Source organism: Hemitrygon akajei, chromosome 2 (genome assembly GCF_048418815.1).
Source record: "Hemitrygon akajei chromosome 2, sHemAka1.3, whole genome shotgun sequence".
In the NCBI taxonomy this organism is placed as follows: Eukaryota; Metazoa; Chordata; class Chondrichthyes; order Myliobatiformes; family Dasyatidae; genus Hemitrygon; species Hemitrygon akajei.
Genome location: NC_133125.1, coordinates 44,271,743 through 44,294,564, shown reverse-complemented (window position 1 = coordinate 44,294,564; position 22,822 = coordinate 44,271,743). Strand labels below are relative to the sequence as shown.

The following is a 22,822-nucleotide window of genomic DNA, read 5'->3' as shown; positions in this document are numbered from 1 at the left end:
AAAAGATACAGGAAGCCAAAGCAGAGTAGCTAGGATGGGAGTGATATATTCTCTCATTGTGGTTTTGGTTAAAAGTCTAGCAGCAGCATTCTTAATGAATTGAAGTTTATCAATAGACAATAGACAGTAGGTGCAGGAGTAGGCCAATCAGCCCTTCTAGCCAGCACCGCCATTCACTGTGATCATGGCTGATCATACACAGTCAGTACCCCGTTCCTGTCCTCTCCCCATATCCCTTGACCCCGCTATCTATAAGAGCTCTATCTAACTCTCTCTTGTATGCATCCAGAGACTTGGCCTCCACTGCCTTCTGGGGCAGAGCATTCCACATATCCACCACTCTCTGGGTGAAAAAGTTTTTCCGCATCTCTGTTCTAAATGGCCTACCCCTTATTCTTAAACTGTGGCCTCTAGTTCTGGACTCACCCATCAGCGGGAACATGCTTCCTACCTCTAGCGTGTCCAATCCCTTAATAATCTTATATGTTTCAATCAGATCCCCTCTCATCCTTCTAAATTCCAGTGTATCCAAGCCCAGTCGCTCCAATCTTTCAACATATAACAGTCCCGCCATTCCGGGAATTAACCTTGGGAACCTACGCTGCACTCCCTCAATAGCAAGAATGTCCTTCCTCAAATTTGGAGACCAAAACTGCACACAATACTCAAGGTGGGGTCTCACCAGGGCCCTGTACAGCTGCAGAAGGACGACTTTACTCCTATACTCAATTCCTCTTGTTATAAAAGCCAGCATGCCATTAGCTTTCTTCACTGCCTGCTGTACCTGCATGCTTGCTTTCATTGACTGATGTACAAGAACACCTAGATCTCATTGTACTTCACCTTTTCCTAACTTGACTCCATTTAGATAGTAATCTGCCTTCCTGTTCTTGCCACCAAAGTGGTAACCTCACATTTATCCACATTAAACTGCATCTGCCATACATTTGCCCACTCACCCAACCTGTCCAAGTCACCCTGCATTCTGCATTATCAATACATTGCTTTGGAGGAAGGTCAGTAAAATGTGCATTGCAGTAATCCTGTCTATTTGATACAATGGTGTGAATTAGTTTTTCTCATTACATGACTGAAACAAACATACCTTTGCAGTATTTAAGTGTAGAAAAAGTGTTCTGGTCACTTTGTTCTCTGATCTAAAGTAAATGGGGGAAGGGGTAATGAAGTGACTTAGAAAGTAAGCCCATGGTGTTGGAGTGAGAGATTTACAGCAGAAAGAGCTTTACTCAAACTCTGTTGTAAGTTGAGAAAAGTTATAGACTGTCTTCTGTTTTAGAAAACTACAGAGAAACATAATATTTGAGTATAGTACACAAGATGCATATTCCCATTGAGAATGTTTACATTATATTTCAAAGTAGTGTAAACAAGTTACTTTGATGTGCAATAAGTTATTCTGATCAGTCATAAAGAGAAGATTTTGTACCATATAATCAAATTTTAAATTCTTAGACTTCACAAAACTTACCCACGTCTTACAAATTCATCAGTCATCTTACCCCCTGGAAGCCTACCTCTGTCTCTCAGTTCTGATCTACTTCATTTTCTTCTTATACATCTATAGATTTAATTTGAATTATCTTTTTTCAGGTTCATGGAATTTCTAACATTTCTTGCAATCTTTACTCAATGCATACATTCCACTGCAGTACCATGGAATATAATTCTTATTTTAACATTAACCTTCCACTCACTGAACAGAATCATAGATCAGTTTGTACTGTTACAGTTTAAGACCCTTTCCAAAACATTTGGAAAATTGAATTATATAGTTTAGAGCACTAGAATAGTATAAAGCAATGGCAGCCTAAGTGAAATTGGGAAATTAGACTGCACATCAACTACTTATTTTAAGAAAACACATTTGACAAATTGGTATTATAAGCAGAACTAACTTGACTGGTTAGTTTGTCCTTGAGCTCTTCCAGTCCAACAGGTATGTTATTTAGGAGGTGGCATGGTAACACAGCGGTTGGCATAACACTAATGCAGCATCAGCGACTAGGTTCAAGTTCACTACTATCTGAAAGGAGTGTGTAGATCTCCCCCCCCCCCCCCCAATGTGTGTGCACTTCCTTCCACATTCCAAAAATATGTGGGTTAGTAGGTTAATTGGTCACATAGGTGTAATTGGATGGTGCAGCCTTGTTGGGCTGAAAGGGGCTGTTACTATACTGCATCTCTAAGTAAAAAGAAATATAAAATATGGAAACAGTTCCTACACAAATTTATGGTCCCAGTGGCTTCTGTTGTTCATTTAAGAACAACCTGAATGCAGCATACTGTTCAGTTTCACTCTCAAGCCAGTAGTTTGTACTGGTTACTCTTCAATCCTGAGGCAGATTTCAGATTTCTGGTGTTGTTGGGTTAATCAAAATGAACATTTCATTGAAGCATAAAATCAGCCAAGATTAGTTGTTCATTTCTTCTTGCTCTCCATAAACAGTACATTCTCTTATTTGGTTAAGTTTTGTGTTGCCCTTCATAATCCAAAATAAGGTCTGTTTTTTAGTATTTAACGTTACTGTTCTTTGAGGTTTTATTGCTGCAGACAATTCCCTGGTTTTATCTAGTGTTGGACAGCTCTGCAACTAAATTTTGGGAACTTTAAGAGTACAGTGGATTCCGGTTAATTGGGACACATCAGGACCAGTACATTTTGGCCTAATTTAGCAGCTGCCTCAATTAGCCAAAGTTTCATAAAAAGTTAAAGATACAGAAGAGAAAAACTAGCGTTTAACTGAGTAACAAATTGTTTTTTCAAAATAAAGTACAGAACAAATTAAACACCACTAATACTACTATAGTACTATAAAACTGTTTCTAATAGTTATCGGAGGAATTTATGTCATGTACACTTGTTCTTTTGATTGTAAATGAACAAAATCAGTGCCAACACCTAGAGTAACTTTTTTAGCTAGTGTTAAGTGTTTTCATAGTATCTTGGCAAAGATCTGAAATTTTTAAAGTCAAATATAAAAAAAATCAAAAATCATTGCTTTTAGAATCGGTGTCCATTGGCCCAAATATATAACACAGCATACACAGCTGGCACCATTTAACAACTGTTCACTCTAAACTTGGTGTAGTGTCTAATGCCCACAAAAGTGCACACAACTGACATTAGTTAAAAACTGTTCAGCAAGTCTCTTATCCCAATTAAGTGGCATAGTGTCCCACGTAAACGAAGGGAATCTATTTTCTCGATTTTGATATTGTTCTTTAAGAGTTGTTCCAAATTAACTGGAATCCACTGTAGTTATTTCTCATTCATACCAATCTATATGCATATTCTTTGATAATGTATACTACATGTAGTGCCTTCAAAATCTGGTGACTGATATCCATTCTTGGGTTACTTAATAACTGCCAAACTTCGATTTAAGAAGTCATTTTGTAATGAAGGACAGCAGATATTCCACTTTTTTGAGATTGTTGCACTTTTGATATAATGAATGACTGTTAAAATGTACAAATGGTGAATTGTTTCATTTTATTCTAATCCTCAGTTTCACCTTACTAGACTGTCACTTTATCATCTCCAATATACATACCCACTTTTGACTGCTTGCCTTATACCATTAGCAGTGATATTCCTTTAAGTCTGATATGAGATGAGAACTATCATGCTAACAAACTGTATTAGAATCAATCACTTGCCTAATGAATTAATGTCGAGTTATTTACTTTAGATTGGAGGAGAACAAAATGCACACAAGATCATCATCGCAGGCATTCAGGTAAATCTCTTTTCTTTTTGGAGTAGTTTTTAATTGTGATAGTTAAGTTTTTAAATGAGTTGTGTGAATTCTGATTTGTATTAGTCAAATTACTTTTGCATAGTATGTAATTTGATAATTATGCCCTGAGCCAGTCAAAGGTATTTCAAGATTAGTGATTTGAAAATTCATGTTAAAGATAGTACAGCCTTATAGCATTCAGTTAAAGTTCAGTTTTCTTTAAAGATGAACAAAATATCCCGCAGAGTGAAAATTAGAATGTAATAAATTACAAAGGGCTGAATTGCAGTACTGAATATTCCTAAAATGTTTGCACGGTACTGTATTTGTCAATGTGCAGTGGAGAGCAAGTTTGTAAATCTGGTGGAAGCAAAGGATGTTGAGAATGGTGAGGGTAGAGCACCGGTTTGGGGATGCGGGGATTTGGAGCAGGTGCAGACATACCCAGCCCCAAGACACCAGGCAAGATCACTTGAATCTAAACAATTGATTTATTGATCATTACAGAACATTTCCCTGGTGCAGGCCACTCCTATCCCTATCCCTCTCCCTTCCCCCTTTCCCCCCCCATCATTCCCCCTCTCCCTCTCTGTTGACAATAGTGACCAATATCAGAATCAGTTTATCATCAAATCACTTGAATTTTTTGCAACAGTACAGTGCACTACATAAAATTATTACAGTACTGTGTAAGTGTTAGATAACCTAGCTATATTATAATCATTATAACTTGGTAAAATAATGGCCTTGATCATGCACCCCTCCAACCAAGAACCATCATATAATAGTGTTGTACAAATCAGCACTCTCCTCAACATCAAATCCAGACTGAAGCTCAGGCAAACGGAGCTGTGGAGCAGATATACTGAGATGCTTTTGATATATCAGATGTGGTACCATCTATTTGAATGGGGTTAATGATCTGGATAGACACATTTTTTCCCTTTATCTTTAATTAGCAATATTTTCAATTAAATGAGCTTTAAAATGAATCAATTTCAATTTATTTTTTTAACATTAAAAGGTCTTTGGCAGCAATGACTGTCAGTGATCTGGAGCCCGGGCTCCTCTGTTTGCAGCCTGGTCACCTCTCAAAGAGCACTCTGCTTTATTGGGTGGCCATGACACAGGAATATTAACCTCAGCAACTGCAGCCGTGAATGGTTGATACAGCCTGGGTGAGGTGTCCAACATGTCAGCCATAATCCAGACTAATGGTCAGCTGCCACAGTAGAATTTTTAAATGTTGAAATTGAAAAGACTAAAGTTGATATAACTACACAGCACTGCACTATAAGTGGCGGGCTGTGGATAACTGAACAAATTATGATGTAACTGGAAGTGCACGATGTTATACTCCTTGAAGCAAATGCTCGTCCATTCAGTCCTACTGTATGGATTTAAACACAAAGTAGTTTTAACTTTTGGTGTGGCAGTAATGGTTCAGTTGATTTTAATCTCAGCTGAAAGCTATGTGTAAGATTTTTTTAAATGATCTTCTGTCACTGTGTTGTGAAAATTGTAACTACCATTCTTCCCTCTACCCCTTCCCCCTTTCTACAAACCAAAGACTAGAGCAGAAGGGAGAACTGGAGTGCATTGTTACTAATGATTCTAAAATTGGTATTCAAAGATGTCCAAATGAAATGAAATATTTAAAGGGCATCTGACTTCATGAATGAAATATGTTAACTCAAATTGAGATTAAAAATTACATGAGCTTGCTCATTATTATATTGATTTTCCAAGTTGCAATGGCATAAGGTTCAGGACAAAAAAAGTAATTATAAACATATTTCACTCTTGGACACTAAAGACAAAGTTGCATGTGAATACAGATCATTTCTTTTCAAAATTAAAATGCACAGGTGCTGGAAATCTGACATTAAAACTGAACGTGCTGAAACTCAGTAGGTTGGGAAGCATATGTAGAAAGAGCAATCAAGTTGGTTAAATTTCAAAAGCAATGAGGGAATGATGGATAGGACAAAAGGATTATCTGATAAGAGGCTACAATTGCCAGTAGTGATAAACTTAAACTAGGTAATTTGTTTTTACATGGTGAGTTTTGTAAAGTGCATTTTTTAAAAATATCATTTTAATTGCCTATCTGTAGGATAATACTACAGTCTAGCAAACAGAGTTGTAAGCCGGCTTCTAAACCATGTGCCATTGCTGGCGTCAGCCTTGCAAGCAAACGCACAACCAGATCCATGGCGACAAACAGTAATTTAAGGAGGTAAGGCAAAATTAATATCTTTAATACATTAAAAACAATGCTAAATATTTTCTGTAATCACAAATTAAGCAAAAGCATGAGTTTGAGAAGGTGCTTATTGACGTTAGCTATGAAGTCAGATGGACATTTAATAAATACTGAGACTGTACTGGATTGAGCAGGTTGTGGATGAGGTAAATAAATTGTTACAGAAACAGTCAAGGAGTTGCGTCACAGATATGCCTTTCAGTTCACCGTATTTATTCCCATATTTTGCCCATCAACATCAATCCAATTTGCCTGCATTGGGGTCTATGTCCTTTTATGACTTGCCTTTCTATACATTTCAACTACAGTGATTGTATCTGACTCCACCATCTACTCTGCAGCAAGTTCCACATATCAATCACTCTTGTTTGAACAACCTTTCTCCTCAAATTCTCTGTAAAACTCTCCTCCCATCTTATACCTGTACTGTATTTTGATTTAAATCTGCTTACCATGGGGTGGGGAAGAATCTGGTGAAAACCAAAGACAAACAGCAAAAGCTACTCAGTTCAGGTGGTTAAGCTACTTCTATGGGAAGAATAACAAAAGTTAAGGTTGCAGTCCTTGTCAAGACTGATAAGGAAACAGAAGTTTAAGCTTCAGGAAGGGGTAGGGAATTGATTGTCCACCTAGTCTATATCTCCAGCAGGATACCTCCTTTGCTTCATGGAAACAAACATTAAGCAAGTTGCTTATGCTCCACATATCAGTACTTCTGCAACATGCCAGTGAATCTCCTCCACACTCTTTCCAATACAATCACCTGCTTCCTATAGCATGAAGATCAGAACTACACACAACACTCAAATGTGGTCTAACCAGTGTTTTGTAAAGTTGCAACGTAACTTCCCATCCATAATTTGAGGCTGATGGGAACTTTCAGCACAACATAGGGAGCTCTTAATTAAGCTAATACTAAAATCAGTTGTACCATAAAAAAGGTAAATAAAACCTTGGAATTTTCTTCTAGAATATGTCTGTTAATCTCCACCACTGAAGGTGTCCATAATTTGACAGGAACATATTTAAACTTAAAACCCCTGAAAAAAAGTTGCCTCCTCAAAATATTTAAAAATTGGTTTTCAAATAAATTTCATTTTTCAACTATGGTTGAAATGGAGATAGAGAAACTTGTTTGAACAAATGCAATGAGCTGGAAAGTAATGTGGAACTAAGATTAAATAGCCTAGCACATGTTAACAACCTTCATTCACATTACAGTCGAACTATCATACAGCATGGAAGTGAAAATGGTTCGTCTGGAATTTGAGTGCAATGGCCCAGAGTACAGTAGGGTATGCAGCCAGAGCCATGGCTTTGGATAGTCTTCAAGCTTCTCGCCCGTTTTAACTAAAATAGATGATTACAGATAGCTTCTTCTAGCTGGAGAACCTAGATCAGTGTCAGGATAACTGTTGGCTATTTAGGACTTAGATAAATCAGATTTTCTCTCAAGCCATTAGATGCGTCCACACGTCCAAAACAATTTCCTGGCCTTTATAATATCAGCCCTCACCTTTCATTTAAATTCACAAATAATTAATCAATTCACAAAGATTGTCATGTTGTATTTCAATAACAAAGTTTAAAGATTAATATTTCAAATTTACTTGCACATAATTTAACAGTAATTACTTCTGCCATTTAAGTTTTTAAAAGTTCACAACTTCTTCCGCTACATCAGACCAGATGTTGATTTGCAACCCTCTTGCGATTGAGGCCCTCCATTGTTCAGGATCAACCATAGATACTGCATCCTAGTTCTCCATGATATGCAAGCCGGGGCAGTATGATGTGGGGAGCAAGCTGTTGCCCACACAGCAGGCTTCCCCCTCTCCATGCAGCTGATGAATCCAAAGGAACACGAGGCAGATAGTTTGGCACTAGCAATGACTGGCAACTCCTGTGATAATGTTGAACTCAACATCGGACTGCAGGTCCGGATTTATCCTTGGGGTTTACTCCTGAAGCCTTCCCCATGAGTGGGTATAGCAGCAAGGCAGGCTTTCCATCCCATGATCCTCCCCCTTCTCCAGCTGTGTCCCTTTTGTCAATCAACTTTCCAGCTCTTAGCTTCATCCCTCCCCCTCCCGTCTTCTATCATTTCAGATCTCCCCCTCCCACTTTCAAATCTTTTACTGTCTCTTCTTTCAGTTAGTCCTGACAAAGGGTCTTGGCCCGAAATGTCAACTGTACTTCTTCCTATAGATGGTGCCTGCCCTGCTGCGTTCCACCAGCAATTGTGTGTGTTGCTTGAATTTCCAGCATCTGCAGATTTTCTCATGTAGAGGTCTGAGATCAGTTTTTCTTCTCCTAGATAAGCTTCCAATCACAGCTGGCAAGCCCCATCTGCCTGAAATGACTGGTTTTAAGGTGTTACTAACCCATATTTGCCCCTTCTGTTAGTAGAATCGGGTAACTGTTCCAGCGGACTCAATAGCTAAACCACAAGTGAAGGCCATGAGCTGGACATGGTCATCAGAGGCTAGTTGAGATACACACCACTGGGGAGGATTTAATTTGTCCCTACTACCACCCCTAACTATGACAACATTAAGTAACCTCTTGCCACTGCACCAATTGTTTCAACACATCCATTACATACCTGGATTATATATAGTGTATCTATCTACAATACAATGGTGTAATCAGATCAGCAACTGGTCCTCCAAAAAAAAGTCCGACAGTCTTTCATAGTTGCAAGAGTACTAGATTTACCAAATGATTTAATTTTTTTGAGACTTTAAAAAACAAACATTTTAAAAACTTCAATCTGATATAGTGAAAGAAACAGTTCATCCAAAGTTAAAGCTAAAGGATAAAATTGGGTCATTTAAGAGCAAAGGCAGTGTGTAAATCTTTGAGATACAGATGATAGTGTTACATTAATCTCAATGACATTTGTTAGATACAGCTGTTAAAAGTATTTGGAGTTGAAGTCACACAATCATGATCTCAGTGAATGGATGTTTCCTGAGCTATGTGACCTGCTTTTGCACCCATCAACTACGGTACTTCCTTCCTTGGGCATTTCACATTTTAGCCTGAATGATTTCAACCAGTACACGATAGTAGAAGATTGAGCTGTGAGATGAAAAGTCACTTTCTTGAACTTTTAATATAACAGAACAAGTTTAATTATCCACTAACTTTTCTTTAAATTTGCTTTTTTAAGTCACTCCAGTATTAGTACTAAAGTACCATTGCTTCGTTAACGTTCATTCCAAAGTAACACCTTCGGAAATTTGAAGAGGAGCCTGGAAAATACAATTTCCCTGCATTGTGTATGGAACTTGGAATTTGTTGGAGAGCAGCATAACTTCATTCAGAAGGATTCTTGAACTTGGACAAAATAACAGACTTGGATATCTTCAGAAATTAATTATGACAATGGTCAGTAGAGAAAGACATCTGCAAGCAACTGCAAGGGGGGGGGGGGGGAAGCATTTTTGACTGCAAACAAGGCCTTTAGTACAATATTTGTACTTGAGTTCATGGTTAAAGTCCAGCTTCTGCAGCACCCAGGTAGCAAGCTGCAAACCAAAATCCTCATGCCAATTTTCATTTTAGTTGTGTTTTCCAGATCATGGTAAAGGAAGGATCTAGCTATTGAAGGAAGTTTGAATTAAATTAAAAAATTACAACTACGAAAGTTGCTAATTTGATCCTTTATTGTTTCCCCTTCCAAAAATAAATACATTCCAAAAATACCAGATAAATTTCAAACCGAGGTGTGCACCAGAGCCACTGAAGTCCAGATGGAACAGATTTCCTTGCTTTGTGTTAACGTTTGAAGTATGCAGAGGGATCTTGTTTTTTTACAAAATGGTTATTAAAACTAACTGCTCTAGCTACAAACACCTTGATCCCTCCTCCATGTAGATCACCAGCCGTGGCAAGAAAAATAATGCTAAACTTTGGGTCTTTAAAGTTAAAAGGTTTAAAATTGTTCAGTTTGCTAGCTGTCAAACTACTAATTATATGTTACAAGACTAAATGGTAAAAATGATCAATATCTTAAAATATTGAATGTTAAGGGAATTACAATCTGGAAAGTTAAGTGGCCTTGTAATCAGTTACAACTAGACATGTTCTACCTTGTGGGGTAGAGCTGATGTGGAGGAATGGAAGAGCTGTCAGTGGGAGAGATGTAATAAAAATTTGACCCAAATTGGGGTACAAGAATATTTTTATACGCATGGATAAGCTGTATTTTGAGTCTGGTTTTAATTTTTTGTGACCTTAGAATGGATCTTGCTCAGCTAAAAAATAATTATGTTCTGTGAATTAAAATGTGCAGTTTATTTGCTACAGTACTGTAACAGCATTGGTCAAGTATTATTTGTAGCATTACAAAAAAGCTTGTATTCTACAGCTAAAGCAATACAGTACTAGACATCAATTTGTAGCAGTCAGATGTGGTGTTTTTCTTCCATGTCAAATAACTTCAGCGACTGGCAAACTCATGGTATTTTGTCTGCTTGTGATGGTCTTACATCCTTGGTCCAGCATTTTATTTTTATTTTACAGCTTTTGGGTGGAGGGTATTTTTAAACTGGAATATCTTTTCTCTGGTTTGTGTAACTGAGCTGTTGCAATGCAAAACTGGAATTAAGAGACTATATACCACTTTTGTACAGAATAATATGTATGCAGTATATAAATAAACCTTACAGGTAATAGTTGTTATTCATTTAAAGAATGAGCATGAGATCTTATTCCTGAAACAAAACTAGGAGCTGTGGTTACTGAATGAAGAGGATACTCCAAAGGTTATGAGTGAACAATGTATTAACTTTTGAAGTAAGTTCACCAGAAGTATTAACATCTCCATTATTACACACCCCGTGCAGATTAACTTTGGTGCATCTTGAAGTACTGAACTTTGCATTAGCTGCACTGTTTTAACACGGCATTCAATCAATCCACTCCAAAAAGCCCTGTAATTTAAGCAGAAATAAAATTTGCTTTTGAACCTGCCTCTCTCTACTCTGCAAAGGCAGTTAGTTCTGGATCATTACGTTTTCTCCAGCTTACCATTTGAAGTTTCTCCTGAATTAGTCTTCTACACACCAAAGTCAAGGACTCCAAACATCCCAACACAATAGACAATTCTGCTGCCTCAGGTGTAAAGTTGAAAATCTTTTTGCCCTGAAGGATTGGGGTTCCCAGTTCAATCACTGGCTCAACTATTTGCTGCACATGTCAAAATAGCTTCAACTTTATACTGATGAAAGTAATTCATATAAATGCATAATATCACCTCAGTCAAACTGTTTACCAAATAGTAATGCAGAGGTCCAAGTTGTATCTTCTAGTGACTGGGTTGATGTAACAAAGACATCAGGTTTCAAAATAGTTTCAGCATTTATAAACAATATATATATTTTTTTAAATCAGGTCTACCCTTAAAAATAAAACCTCAAACATAATTCCCTCATTGTTTGAGTGCTTTGCTAAACTCCATCTGAGGCATTGGCATTGAATAATGTTTAATCCCCAAATGTGCTGTAAAGCTCCAGAATAAAGTGTAGGCCAAAGACTGCCTTCAACACAACTTAGATTGAAAATATTTCCAGAACTATAAAGTTCACCAGCTTCCAATTATTGAAAAACATTACTAGAGCTGTCATCGCACTAGAGGCCCCAGCATAAGGTTGGTGCACAGAAAGTTCCATGAAAAGTATTTGTACAAGCACTGCTCACACAGAACAACTCAATGGGCACAGCTCATGCAAACACATGCCACTTATCGTCATCGCTGCCCCCCTATCGCCAGTATTCAATTAACAAGAAACTTGGAACAGCTTATAACCTGTCATGGTTTTTTTTTAAAAAAGCAAGATGAAGGGTCAGTGTTACCATTTTGTTGCCCTGTATGTTTTAAGCAAACTTTTGCATGCCTAGTTTAAATATCTCACATTACCCAGTTACCCAACACAAATGTACAAGTTCCATAAAACTGGAATAACCATCTGTAAAAATTAAAACCAGGTATTTTTATATAAAGTGACCAGTGCACCAAGTATAAACTTTGTATTTTTACATTCTTGTATAGTTAAACGAAGATTTGCAGTTTAGTGCACACAATGTAGATCAACAATAGCCTGATGAAACTATAATTAAGCACTACTACATAAAATGTACAATTTTTTTTGCTACAGGATGAAATATTCAAGGAAAAAATAGCTTTTCAACAAATCTGCATTTAATCCATCAAATTTCCACAACCATTTCCCAAAAAGGCAAGTTATGCCATCTTTCCCTTTACATAAGTTAGTTCAAACTCAACAAATTTAACATTCAGCTTCCAAAAACTGACTAGGGATAAATAAAAATCAAAGCTTTTTTTTTTGGTTTTGTTTTTGTTTTAAACGTGATCTAATAAGCAACTTTTCAAGTTCAAGGACATGTGCACAGTGTTCAAAATGACTTCAAGGATGCAAATGCAGCTACTTCTACTGGGTAGGCACCGAAGTAGGCCATTTCTGTAACATGCCTGCAATAGTTCAAAATTTACAGTTAACCAAATGGTAGCATCTTCTTGTCAGAATAAAGGCTGCATTCTCTTACCCGTGTGCTTTTTCAGGAAACCATTACAATTCAAGCAAACCATTCAATATTTTTTAATATATAGCATTTTAAACATCAAATATACCTCTTCAGCAGTTTAAGATATTTGCCAATATTACACAATTGAAGCACAAAGGAAGGTGCTGAAAACTCAGTAGTAATGTCACTCCATCCATCTTTCATCACAAACGCTGAACAAGATCTATTCACACCCAGTAGTGAACAGAAAAGTCTAACTCACAAATTGTGAGCTAAAGTACCACTTCTTGTAGTCAGTGTTGCAACTGAAGCAAAGCGCCTCTCATCTTGATGTGCCAAAACTATTTTCTTCAAACCGATGCCAGCTACTACATTTCAATACTGCTTCAAGCAAGAGCTGGGAAATCCTCTGGGTCATCAGGATTGGGAGCACTGATCTGAATCTGGAGAGAGTTAAATTTTGAAAAGTTGATAATGATTTACAAGATTGGAGTTGCTGCCTCAATACTAGACCAACAGATTAAAGAGATGACAAAATAAAACTTATGCCAATTTAAAATAATAAGTGGGTACAAGAGTAAGACTATGCATTTGCAATACTTGTCCTCATTTCCTTTTTTAAAGTCACAACTGCAGAATTTTGTTAGTTCTCCCAATATCTGATTAAGAAAATGCTTGCTTTCAGAGCAATTCCACACATTTCAAGTTGCTTCATACAGTTTATGCTATGAAGTAATTTTACCCAAATGCATCCTCTACCATTTGAAACTGTAAAGACTTTATCTGACCAAATGGGAATAATTTTAGTTGTGTGATTCTACATTAACATTTCAAAGTTGATGGGCCATAGTTTTAACACTTCCATTCACTCCAAGCATACAAAACTGCTTACTTCACATGTCATCTTCCCCCCCCCCCCCCCAACGCAAGAAGGCTAGCAAAGATTGCCTGCTGTGCAATTATCTTCAAATGATACATAGATGTAAACAACATTTTTGAAGCATGGGATATATTTCCTAACATTTTTTTATCTTTTGTATACAAATCAACCAATAGAGAACATTTAATACTGAAAAGTAGAAATTTTACCCATACGCAAAACTGATTGTAGATCAAAAGTACTTGATTGGCAATATAGCACTGGTGTCAAATGTGTAAATTCTTTCCAGAAATAGTTTGTTAATAATCAATTATCACATGTATTCAAAAGCCCTAATGCCACTTCATACAGGATTACTAATTATACTGAACACTATCTACATGCAACTTGCATTATTTAAGCTGGTGCAGTTTACTGGTGAATTGCATCACCCTTGCAGTCAAGGAGCCACATTTACACAACACAGAAACACTCTTCAGCCCAACTCATCCATGTGCTAACTTGAGCTAGCCCTATTTGCATGCATTTGGCCCATATCCCTTGATACCCTTCTTTTTCATGTGTCCATCAAAATGTCTTAAATATTGTGACAGAAGCATCTCTACCACTTCCTCAGGCAGCTTGTCCATATACCCACTACTGAGAAAACTTGCTGCTCAGTTCCCTTTGAATTTTTTCCTTCACAACTTAAATCTATACCTTCTACCCTTGGGGGGAAAAAAATCAAAAACCCTATCTATGCCCCTCATGATTTTAAACATCTCTACATCATCATCTCAGCCTCTTTTGCTCTAGGGAGAAAGATCAGTCTATCGAGTATCTCCTTATAACTCAGGCCCTCCAGCCACACAACATCCTCGCTAATCTTTTGTCCATCTTAATCACATCCTTCCTATAGTATAGTAACCAGAACTGCACACAATACTCCAAGTGTTGTCTCAGCAACATCTTGTAGAGCTGTAACATGACTTCAGCTCTTATATTCAGATCACTGATCAATGAACACAAGCGTGCTATACATCTTCACCACTCTCATCACTTTCAGAGAACTAGGTCTGTTCTGCAACAGTCCTCAGGGCTGCGCCATTGACTATGTTCTCATTAACTTCCCAAAATAAACCACTTTATACTTACCCAAGCCAAATTCCATTTGTCATTCTTTTTCCCACTTTCCCATTTGATCTAGATCCTGTTTTAACCTCAAACAACTTTCTTCACTGTCCACTACACCAATTTTGCTGTCATCCATAAACATACTGATCATGCCACTTCTCAATCAAATCATATGATAAACAGTATATTGATATTGCAAGAGTGTTGACAAGCATTCATATGTCTCTTTAAAAACAAAAAGTTGAACCTTTCAGTTCAGTTCAACTTGTCGATAAGACATAGGAGCAGAATTAGGCTACTTGGCCCATCTAGTTTGCTCCGCCATTCAATCATGGCTGATCCTCTCCCCCCCCCCCCACCCCCCCCATCCTCAGCCTACACTCTGGCCTTCTCCCTGTAACCTTTGATGCTATGTCAGATCAAGAACTAATTAAATTCTGCCTTAAATACACTCAACAACCTGGCCTCTACAGTTGCCTGTGGTAATAAATTCCACAAGTTCATCACCTTCTAGCTAAAAAATTTCTCTGCATCTGTTTTATATGGAATCCCCTCTCTATCCTGAGGCTGTGCCCTCTTGTCCCAGACTCCCCCACCATGAGAAACATCTACTCTGTCTAGGCCTTTCAACATTTGAAAGGTTTCAATGAGATACCCCTGCATCCTTCTAAGTTCCAGCAAGTACAAACCCAGAGCTATCAAACCCTTTCATTCCCGGAATCATCCTCGTGAACCTCCTCTGAACCCTTTTCAGTGCCAGCACATCTTTTCTTCGATGAGGAGCCCAAAACTGTTCACAATACTCAAGGTGAGGCCTCACCAGTGCTTTATAAAGCCTCAGTATCACATCCCTTATCTTGTATTCTAGACTTCTTGAAATGAATGCTAACACTGCATTTGCCTTCCTCAGCACCTACTCTACCTGCAAATTAACCTTTAGGATGTTCTACACAACTCCCAAGTCCCTCTGCACCTCTGATGTTTGAACCTTCTCCCCATTTAGATAATAGTCTGTACTATTGTTCCTTCTACCAAACTGCATTATTGTATCATTCCCAACACTATTCTAGTGGTCACCAACCTTTATAACCAACCTTTATCCCCCTACCTCGGCCTTAGTTCAAGGCAAGATCGATCCCAGATCAATTAGTTACACGCATGCACACTGGGGCAGAAAAGACTGGAAGTAAAAACCCCGCAACCTGGAAGTAGAAATAGTGTATGAACACCAGGGATACCCACCCTTTTTTTTGCACCGCAGACCGGTTTAATATTGACAATATTCTTGCGGATCGACCGACCCGGGGGGGGGGGGGGGGGGGGGGTGTTAAACACGACAGGAATACAGTGATACTCGAAGCAGGTTCCTTATGTCCAGTCTATTCCGCAATTTAGTTTTCGCGGCTCTCAGCACTTAGGTTCTGTCCCGCGCTGCTCACGTTTTTTCCACTCACAAAACTCAACACGTTTGTCTTTAAGTGCGGGGCGCTTGGACTCAAGGTACCGAAGCAGTTTTGAGGGCTTCATTGCCTCATTAGACAGCCTCTGGGTCCAAGCTCCAGCCTCCCGTCCACCCGCCGCCCTGGCCAGGTGCGGTTGGTTATGGGTTAGGTGAGAGGACAAGGTCAGGGCTGGAGATCCCCATGCTGGGGCCGCGGCAGTCGAAGTCCGGAGAGAGTGAGCGACCAAGCGAGGAATGTTACAGGGCGCACACCCGCCCCCCCCCCCCCCCCCCCCCGTAGGATCTATCGGCCAACAAAAGTTTGTTTCAGTATATCGCAGCGAGGTAGCTGCTCTAATACTTATGAAACGCTGAGCCCAAATTAGGTCGTCTGCAAATATTTTAGCACTGGGTTCCCCACAAACATTCGGTGTGTTAAACAGGTTTAGAGGCAGCGTTCCAGGTCAGTAGCAACGGCACTTCCCGCCGCCCGCCCGAGGCCAAACAGTGATCCCTGGCGCGAGGGTGTCACTGCGGTTAGGCGACTGATGACCTCACGTGGGTTCAAGTTCAACAGTGGGCATGAGAGGGAATGAGGAAAGGTGCAGCTAACTCATATTGTTTCTTCCTGGCCTGGTGGTTGGGGACCACTGAAGTACACTGTATAGTGTGGGGGAGCTACACGCATGCGCACTGGGCAGAAAGAACGGAACTAAAACCTCACAACCTGGAAACAATCTCTCAACAGTTTTTGTGTATTTATTTTTCTTTTTTTTTCCCCTTCGGGATCTACTGGGAAAGTCTCAAGGATCGACTAGTCCAGGGGTGTCAAACTCATTTTAGGTCACGGGCCGGATTGAGCAAAATGCAGCTTCATGCGGGCCGGATCAGTCGGACGCGTGCGAACGCAGCTTTCGTTGCCTCCGTTTTTTCAGCCTGCTCTCATGTGTCTCAGTCTCTGCTATAACTACAAAGTGTTTCACTTTACAAATTCCGTTTCTTATGATGAAGACTGCCGAATAAACACTAAAAACCCTGAAAACCTGGTACCTGAATAAACTCAGCATTAGCCATATCATACGCCATAGGCGCTTCGATTACTGGGGCCAGCTTTAATAGTAATTAGATATTATCTTGCGGGCCAAAGATAATTCCACCGCGGGCCTTGAGTTTGACATATATGGACTAGTCAATTGCGATCGACGGGTTGGCGACCACTACTGTATTCCATCTGCCGCTTTTTTGTCGATTTTTCCAAGTCCTGTTGCAATTACATTGCTTCCTCAGCATTACATACCCCACCACCTATCTTTGTATCATCTGCAAACTTGGCAACAAAACCATCTACTCCACCATCTAAATCATTAATATACAGCATAAAAAGCTGTCCCAATACCAACCTCTGATGAAGACCACTAATCACAGGCAGCCAACCAGAAAAGGATCATTTTATTCTCATTGCTGCCTCCTATCAGCTACTGCGTTAACCATGACAGTAACTTTCCTGTAATACCATGGGCTCTTAACTTGGTAAGCAGCCTCATGTGTGACACCTTGTCAAAGGCCTTTTGAAAGTCCAAATATACAACATCAATTGCATCCCCTTTATCTATCCTACTTGTAATCTCCTCAAAGAATTCCAACAGGATTGTCAGGCAAGATTTTCCCTTAAGGAAACCATGTTGCCTTTGTCCAATCTTGTCTTATGTCACCAAGTACTCCATAAACTCAACCTTAAATTGACCCCAAAATCTTCCCAACCACTTAGGTAGGCTAACAGGTCTATATTTTTTTCTGCTGCCTTTTTCCTTTCTTAAAGAGTGGAGTGACATTTGCAATCTTCCAGTCTTCTGGCACCATGCCAGTCTAATGATTTTTGAAAGATCATTACTAATGCCTCCATAAACTCCAACACTACCTCTTTCAGAACCTTAGGGTGTAGTTTATCTGGTCCTTGGGTCTTTCAGCTTTTTTTTTTGAGCACCTTCTCACTTGCAATAGTCTCTTCCCTCACACCCTTCACATCTGGCACACTGCTAGCGTCTTCCACAGTGAAGACTGATGCAAAATACTCATCTAGCTCATCTGCCACCATAGTCACAAATTGTCAGTTGTGAAATAGTTCAACTTGCCTATTTTGATGCCTCTGGGCCTGTACTCAGTGGAGTTCAGAAGGCTAAGGAGGGGGATTTCAAGGCCTGAATACATTGGACATGGAGAGGATATTTCCATTAATAAGAGGAGGAAATTCTTCAACTAGAGGGTGATGAATATGTGAAATTTGCTGTCACTATGGGCTGCGAAGGCAGACTTTGGATGCATTTAACAGAAGTTGATAGATTTTTGATTGGCAAGAGGTTAAGGATTACGGGGAGAAGGCGACTTTGAAAAAAAGTTAGCATAATTAGATGGCAGAGAAGACTCAATGGGCCAGTGGCCCAAACCTGCTTTTATATCTTATGGTCTGAGTTAATACTCTATAATTATTGTAGAATAAAGCAAATTGCATTCAGTATTCCTTCTTGAAGTTCAATATTTACAGCATCCACAAAATTTATACATATTTGATTTCCCAAAGTACAATACTTCACATTTGATCAAGTTAAATGCCACCTGCCATTTCTCCACCCATAGTTCTTCGGTGACTCAGGATTAACATTATCACTATCTATCTAAACAGCAACCGACTTTAGTTTTCTCTACTACCTCCCCTAAAAAAATTACTCACTTTGAAATGACTCTCCAGCTCCAGAACCACATCACATTGGATGAAAATAACTAAACCACTTGCTGAGTCAAAGTGGAATGGTTCTTTCCTTGCACCAGGTGGGCCATACTACCATGATGGTGTAAACATGTCAAAAGTATGTTACATTTGTGTGAAATTATTCAAAATGATCACTATTTAGGAAGTTGAAGAGTGAACTGGTCACAGCAAGTGTGAGAAAAATGATTCATTGGAAAGTAGCTGAAAAGTGGGATGCTTTTCATTATTATGCAAGTTGCAAAGTATAGATTTGGAGAAGATGAACTTTGTCTGTAGTTAAAATCAATTCATAAGAAGGGTCATCACCAAATGTCCTCGTTTTTATTACAGAACAGGCCAAATGGCTTAGTATTTCAAAATTGTTTAAATGGTGTGTAATGCCCTGGTTTACAAGGTTCATATTTTTTCTCTGTTCTCTGTGTAAGCTGCTTGTTTGGGTTACTGTTGAAGATAAGAGATGAGGAGAAATGTGTGCCATCCAATTGGGATGAATGGATTCAGGGGAGGTTTCTCTGGTGAGGGACACTAAGGTTGGGCTTGGGGCTTTTGGGGGGGGTGGGGGGGGAAAGAAGAGAGAAGACACTGGAGAGAAGAGGTCAAAGGAGTTGACCCGGAGTGGGGCTGTGACTTGATGAAGCCTGGGGAGATCGAAGGAGGATCAGCGAAGGGGAAACTGTGAGCTAAAACTTGTGCACATTAAAATGTGTTTCATTTTAATTCAGGCTCGAAGGGCCGAATGGTCTACTTCTGCACCTAATGTCTATTTAAAATGGGCTCTTTGTTTTGCTTTTCCTTTAGTCAAATTAAGAATTATAAAGCTAAATGTTTTAATTGTATGAGGCATACTGTCTGTTATTTGTGGTACATATTTGTAACAGGGTAACAAATCACACAGCATCCACACAAACAGGGATTTGGGGAGCTTGCACTTCAATCTCCCTTGCTTGGTGGGGCTAGAAGGTGTCTTCCCTAGACTTAAGCAGCTGACGGAACCGGACGGTTACAGGTGGAATCATTATTTCTCCAATTGAAATATTTAAAAAGTCAATAAAATAAAAAGGTGCTATAAAAGACTGCAGTTTGTTACCAAGACAGGAATTCATTGCTGCACAATTGGTTATCTGTACTCTTCACCCATTTGTGTGTTCTCACTTCCCTCCCTCACCTCCAACATTAAGACTGCTTACCATTTCTGCAGCTGGTACTTCTGGCCTGGTTTCAGTTACTCGCTTGCCTCTTCCACGACCTCTAGCACCACCCCGTCCTCGTCCAGGGCGTGTAAGACTGCCAAAGTTAATGTCCAGCTTAGAGGTGATGTCATTTACTGATCTTCTAAAGTAATGGTGATCCTCATCATCAGATTCTTCCTTCTGTTCCTAATTAAGGAAGCAAAAATGTTTACATTCAAGTCTTGATATGAGAGGTTTATTGGCTACAAGACATAACATGCAATCTTACTTTTAAGTTATCCCCAACCTTTGGCCTCTACAGCAGTCTGCTGAACAAGTCAGGCTGTCTACTTTGATTTTCTCCTTCCTTCCTTCCCCACCTGGGAGATATACAGGACACCACTACCACATCAAAAAATGTTTAAGATAGACTAATTATGGGGTTAATGAAGGCATTTGGTGTTTGCCACCAGGCAGACCACCACACCTGCATCTAGGTTTTCTGAAATTTACCAAAAGCACAATCCAACAGGAACAGTTGAACATTTAATACACTTACATCGCCTTCATATTTAGACTTATGGATCACAACTGCCTTTGACAGAACACTGGAATCAGGTTTACGTATGTTGAATTCCTTCTTCGAGCGAGTCTGCTCTTGAAGTGCTTTCCATTCATCCAGAGTCATTTCATGGGGACCGTCATCCACTATTGTGTCATGTTCTTCATTCACTCTATAACAAATTATAACAAAAACAGTGATTAGCCCCTAAAGATTATCCTATGACAGTGACTGGCTGTTTGTGGCAGCTCTAGGAAATGCTACATTCCCAATAACAGTTTTATCATTCAACTGCATACACTCAAACCTCTCACTTCAGTGGTATATTCATTAACAATTTTCTCCGGTCACCAACCAGAAATTTCACACAGATGCTAACTCATATAATTGCCCTTTCCAGTTGTGTTCTCTTAACATCTCAGTGTGGCCATTACTTTGCTTCCCCTCGTCCCCAGCATATATATTTTTAAAAAAATGATTGTGACAATTTCAATTGAAAGATGTCCAAGTTAAGCAGCTGTACATTTGTTAAAGAAAAACTCTCAGTATCATTACAAAGCAAACGAAACAGCTAATGCACAGCGAAAGTGAACATGAAAACAAAAGCTTTCGACTTAGTCCCAGTTTCTTTAATCATCCTTAACCACAATATGTCAACACATGGGTGTGAACATGAACTCAGCTTTAGGCAAATCACATACAAGCAGATATTCAAGACGTAAAAGAGCCAAATCTAATATAAAAGCTGTAGATAAATGGAAGTTTCGCAGCATTAGAAATGAGGCTAGAACTAAAGGCTACTGCAGCAGCAAAACTACAATACTAGATACTCAACACACTATACCAAAAATATGTAGTATAAATGCAGTAATTAAGCAGTATTCAGTAAAAATGTACAGAAAAAGAGAGCACAGCAGTCTATACCTGTAACAACTAGGAAGCAGCAAATTGATCCCATGAAATACAGAATGCTAAATAATCAACTGTTCCACCTTTACCCAAAAAGAAAAACTAACAACTGGGCCATGCTTGCGACTCCACGTCAGCCAAGGAAGACAGTTTGATCCACAAGAGAGAAAGGTGTACAAGAAATGATGTGTAGCAGGAAAATTAAATTTAATGGGCAATCAACCATATATAAATTGGTTATAACCAATTAATTTATGGCTCAAGATCACAAAAGTGATTGATTAATGACCCAGTATCAGTGTTACATGTACTCTGAATGGTGTCAAAGTAACCTAGGATGAAGTTGAAAAAGACCTACCAGTCTTAGCAGACTTGACACTATGTCCAACCAATGCAGAGCCACAATCAACAAAGTAAATAGAGTGCTGACCTATTAACCAAAATAGCAGAGCACAAGTCAGATGAAGTCATGTGCAAACTATATAGTGCCGAACCAGTCCATACCTTGAGCACTGTCGATTCTGGCCTCTGACACATTCAATTAAAGAAATAGCAAGTCCAGATCAGATCAAGTCTTAAATTTCACAGCTACAAGGAAAGACTGAAGAAACTTGGGCTTTTTCACTTTTATAAAAAGGCATTTTGTGGGGTGAAATTTGAAATATTAATCACAAGCTATTTCTGGATAGTATTGAGTAATTAAAACAAAAGGCCGCTTTCTAGATGGATGAACCATTGCTAGAATGTGGAAAGCATGTGTACAGTGTTGTGGCAGGAAGAATATTGAACTCACTTGTTTTCCACATCTCCTTCGTGCACTTCTTGAGGTTCCTCCATTTCAGTCATTTCTTCAGCTGGAGTAGCTTCAGATTCCCTGCAATTGTGGGAAAAATAGCTGTAGTCAGTCTGACCCAGATGCTGTCACAATTTATTAAAGCATTCTACTTACTTTCGACAACATAGCCACTCTAAGTAATAAGTTAGAATAATGCAATTTATTCTTTCAATAGCCAAAGGAAGTTTTCCTTACGTTAAATGTTTAAAATCTATGGTTGTTTACAGAAAGCTCAAAGAATCTGAGAGTCTCAAAGAGATCTAATCAGTTTGCACATCCGTTCTCATCTTTAAAAAGGATAGTTCTTTCTTAAGAAAGTCCCAGCTTTCCATTTATAAGCCACACTTCTTAATAATGATGAAAACTTCAGAATTATATTGAATGTTCATATTCAAGTCACCTGATGCCTAAAATGTAATACATAGTATGAGGGAATGACATACAGTGCCTATAAAAAAGTATTCATCCCCTTGGAAATTTTCATGTTTTAATGTTTTACAATGTTGAATCACAGTGGATTTAATTTGGCTTTTTTGACACAGATCAAAAGAAAACTCTTTTGTATCA

At 38.8% G+C, this 22,822-nt stretch overlaps 2 protein-coding genes across 6 annotated transcripts in view; one reads left to right on the top strand and one right to left on the bottom strand.

Moving 5' to 3' along the window:
• LOC140741349 (dual specificity protein phosphatase CDC14A-like) overlaps window positions 1–10,707 on the top strand; it is an 89,465-nt gene extending 78,758 nt beyond the window's left edge. For 2 of the 4 annotated variants that reach the window (XM_073071478.1, XM_073071495.1), the window contains exons 13-15: window positions 3,714–3,761; window positions 5,878–6,000; window positions 9,257–10,707. In XM_073071478.1, coding sequence (XP_072927579.1) covers window positions 3,714–3,761; window positions 5,878–6,000; window positions 9,257–9,368 — 283 coding nt within the window. In that variant the 3' untranslated portion in view covers window positions 9,369–10,707. Of the gene's footprint in view, window positions 1–3,713; window positions 3,762–5,877; window positions 6,001–9,202 lie in introns of those variants that run through there. The other 2 variants (XM_073071486.1, XR_012102054.1) reach the window with 2 other exon arrangements.
• A 1,510-nt stretch (window positions 10,708–12,217) lies between these two features.
• Window positions 12,218–22,822, bottom strand: part of LOC140741362 (intracellular hyaluronan-binding protein 4.S-like) — a 47,813-nt gene continuing 37,208 nt past the window's right edge. For both annotated transcript variants that reach the window (XM_073071522.1, XM_073071514.1), the window contains 4 exons: window positions 22,214–22,294; window positions 20,509–20,683; window positions 19,968–20,156; window positions 12,218–13,022 (listed from right to left, as the gene is read on the bottom strand). In XM_073071522.1, the coding sequence (XP_072927623.1) occupies window positions 12,966–13,022; window positions 19,968–20,156; window positions 20,509–20,683; window positions 22,214–22,294 (502 nt within the window). In that variant the 3' untranslated portion in view covers window positions 12,218–12,965. The remainder of the gene's footprint in view (window positions 13,023–19,967; window positions 20,157–20,508; window positions 20,684–22,213; window positions 22,295–22,822) is intronic.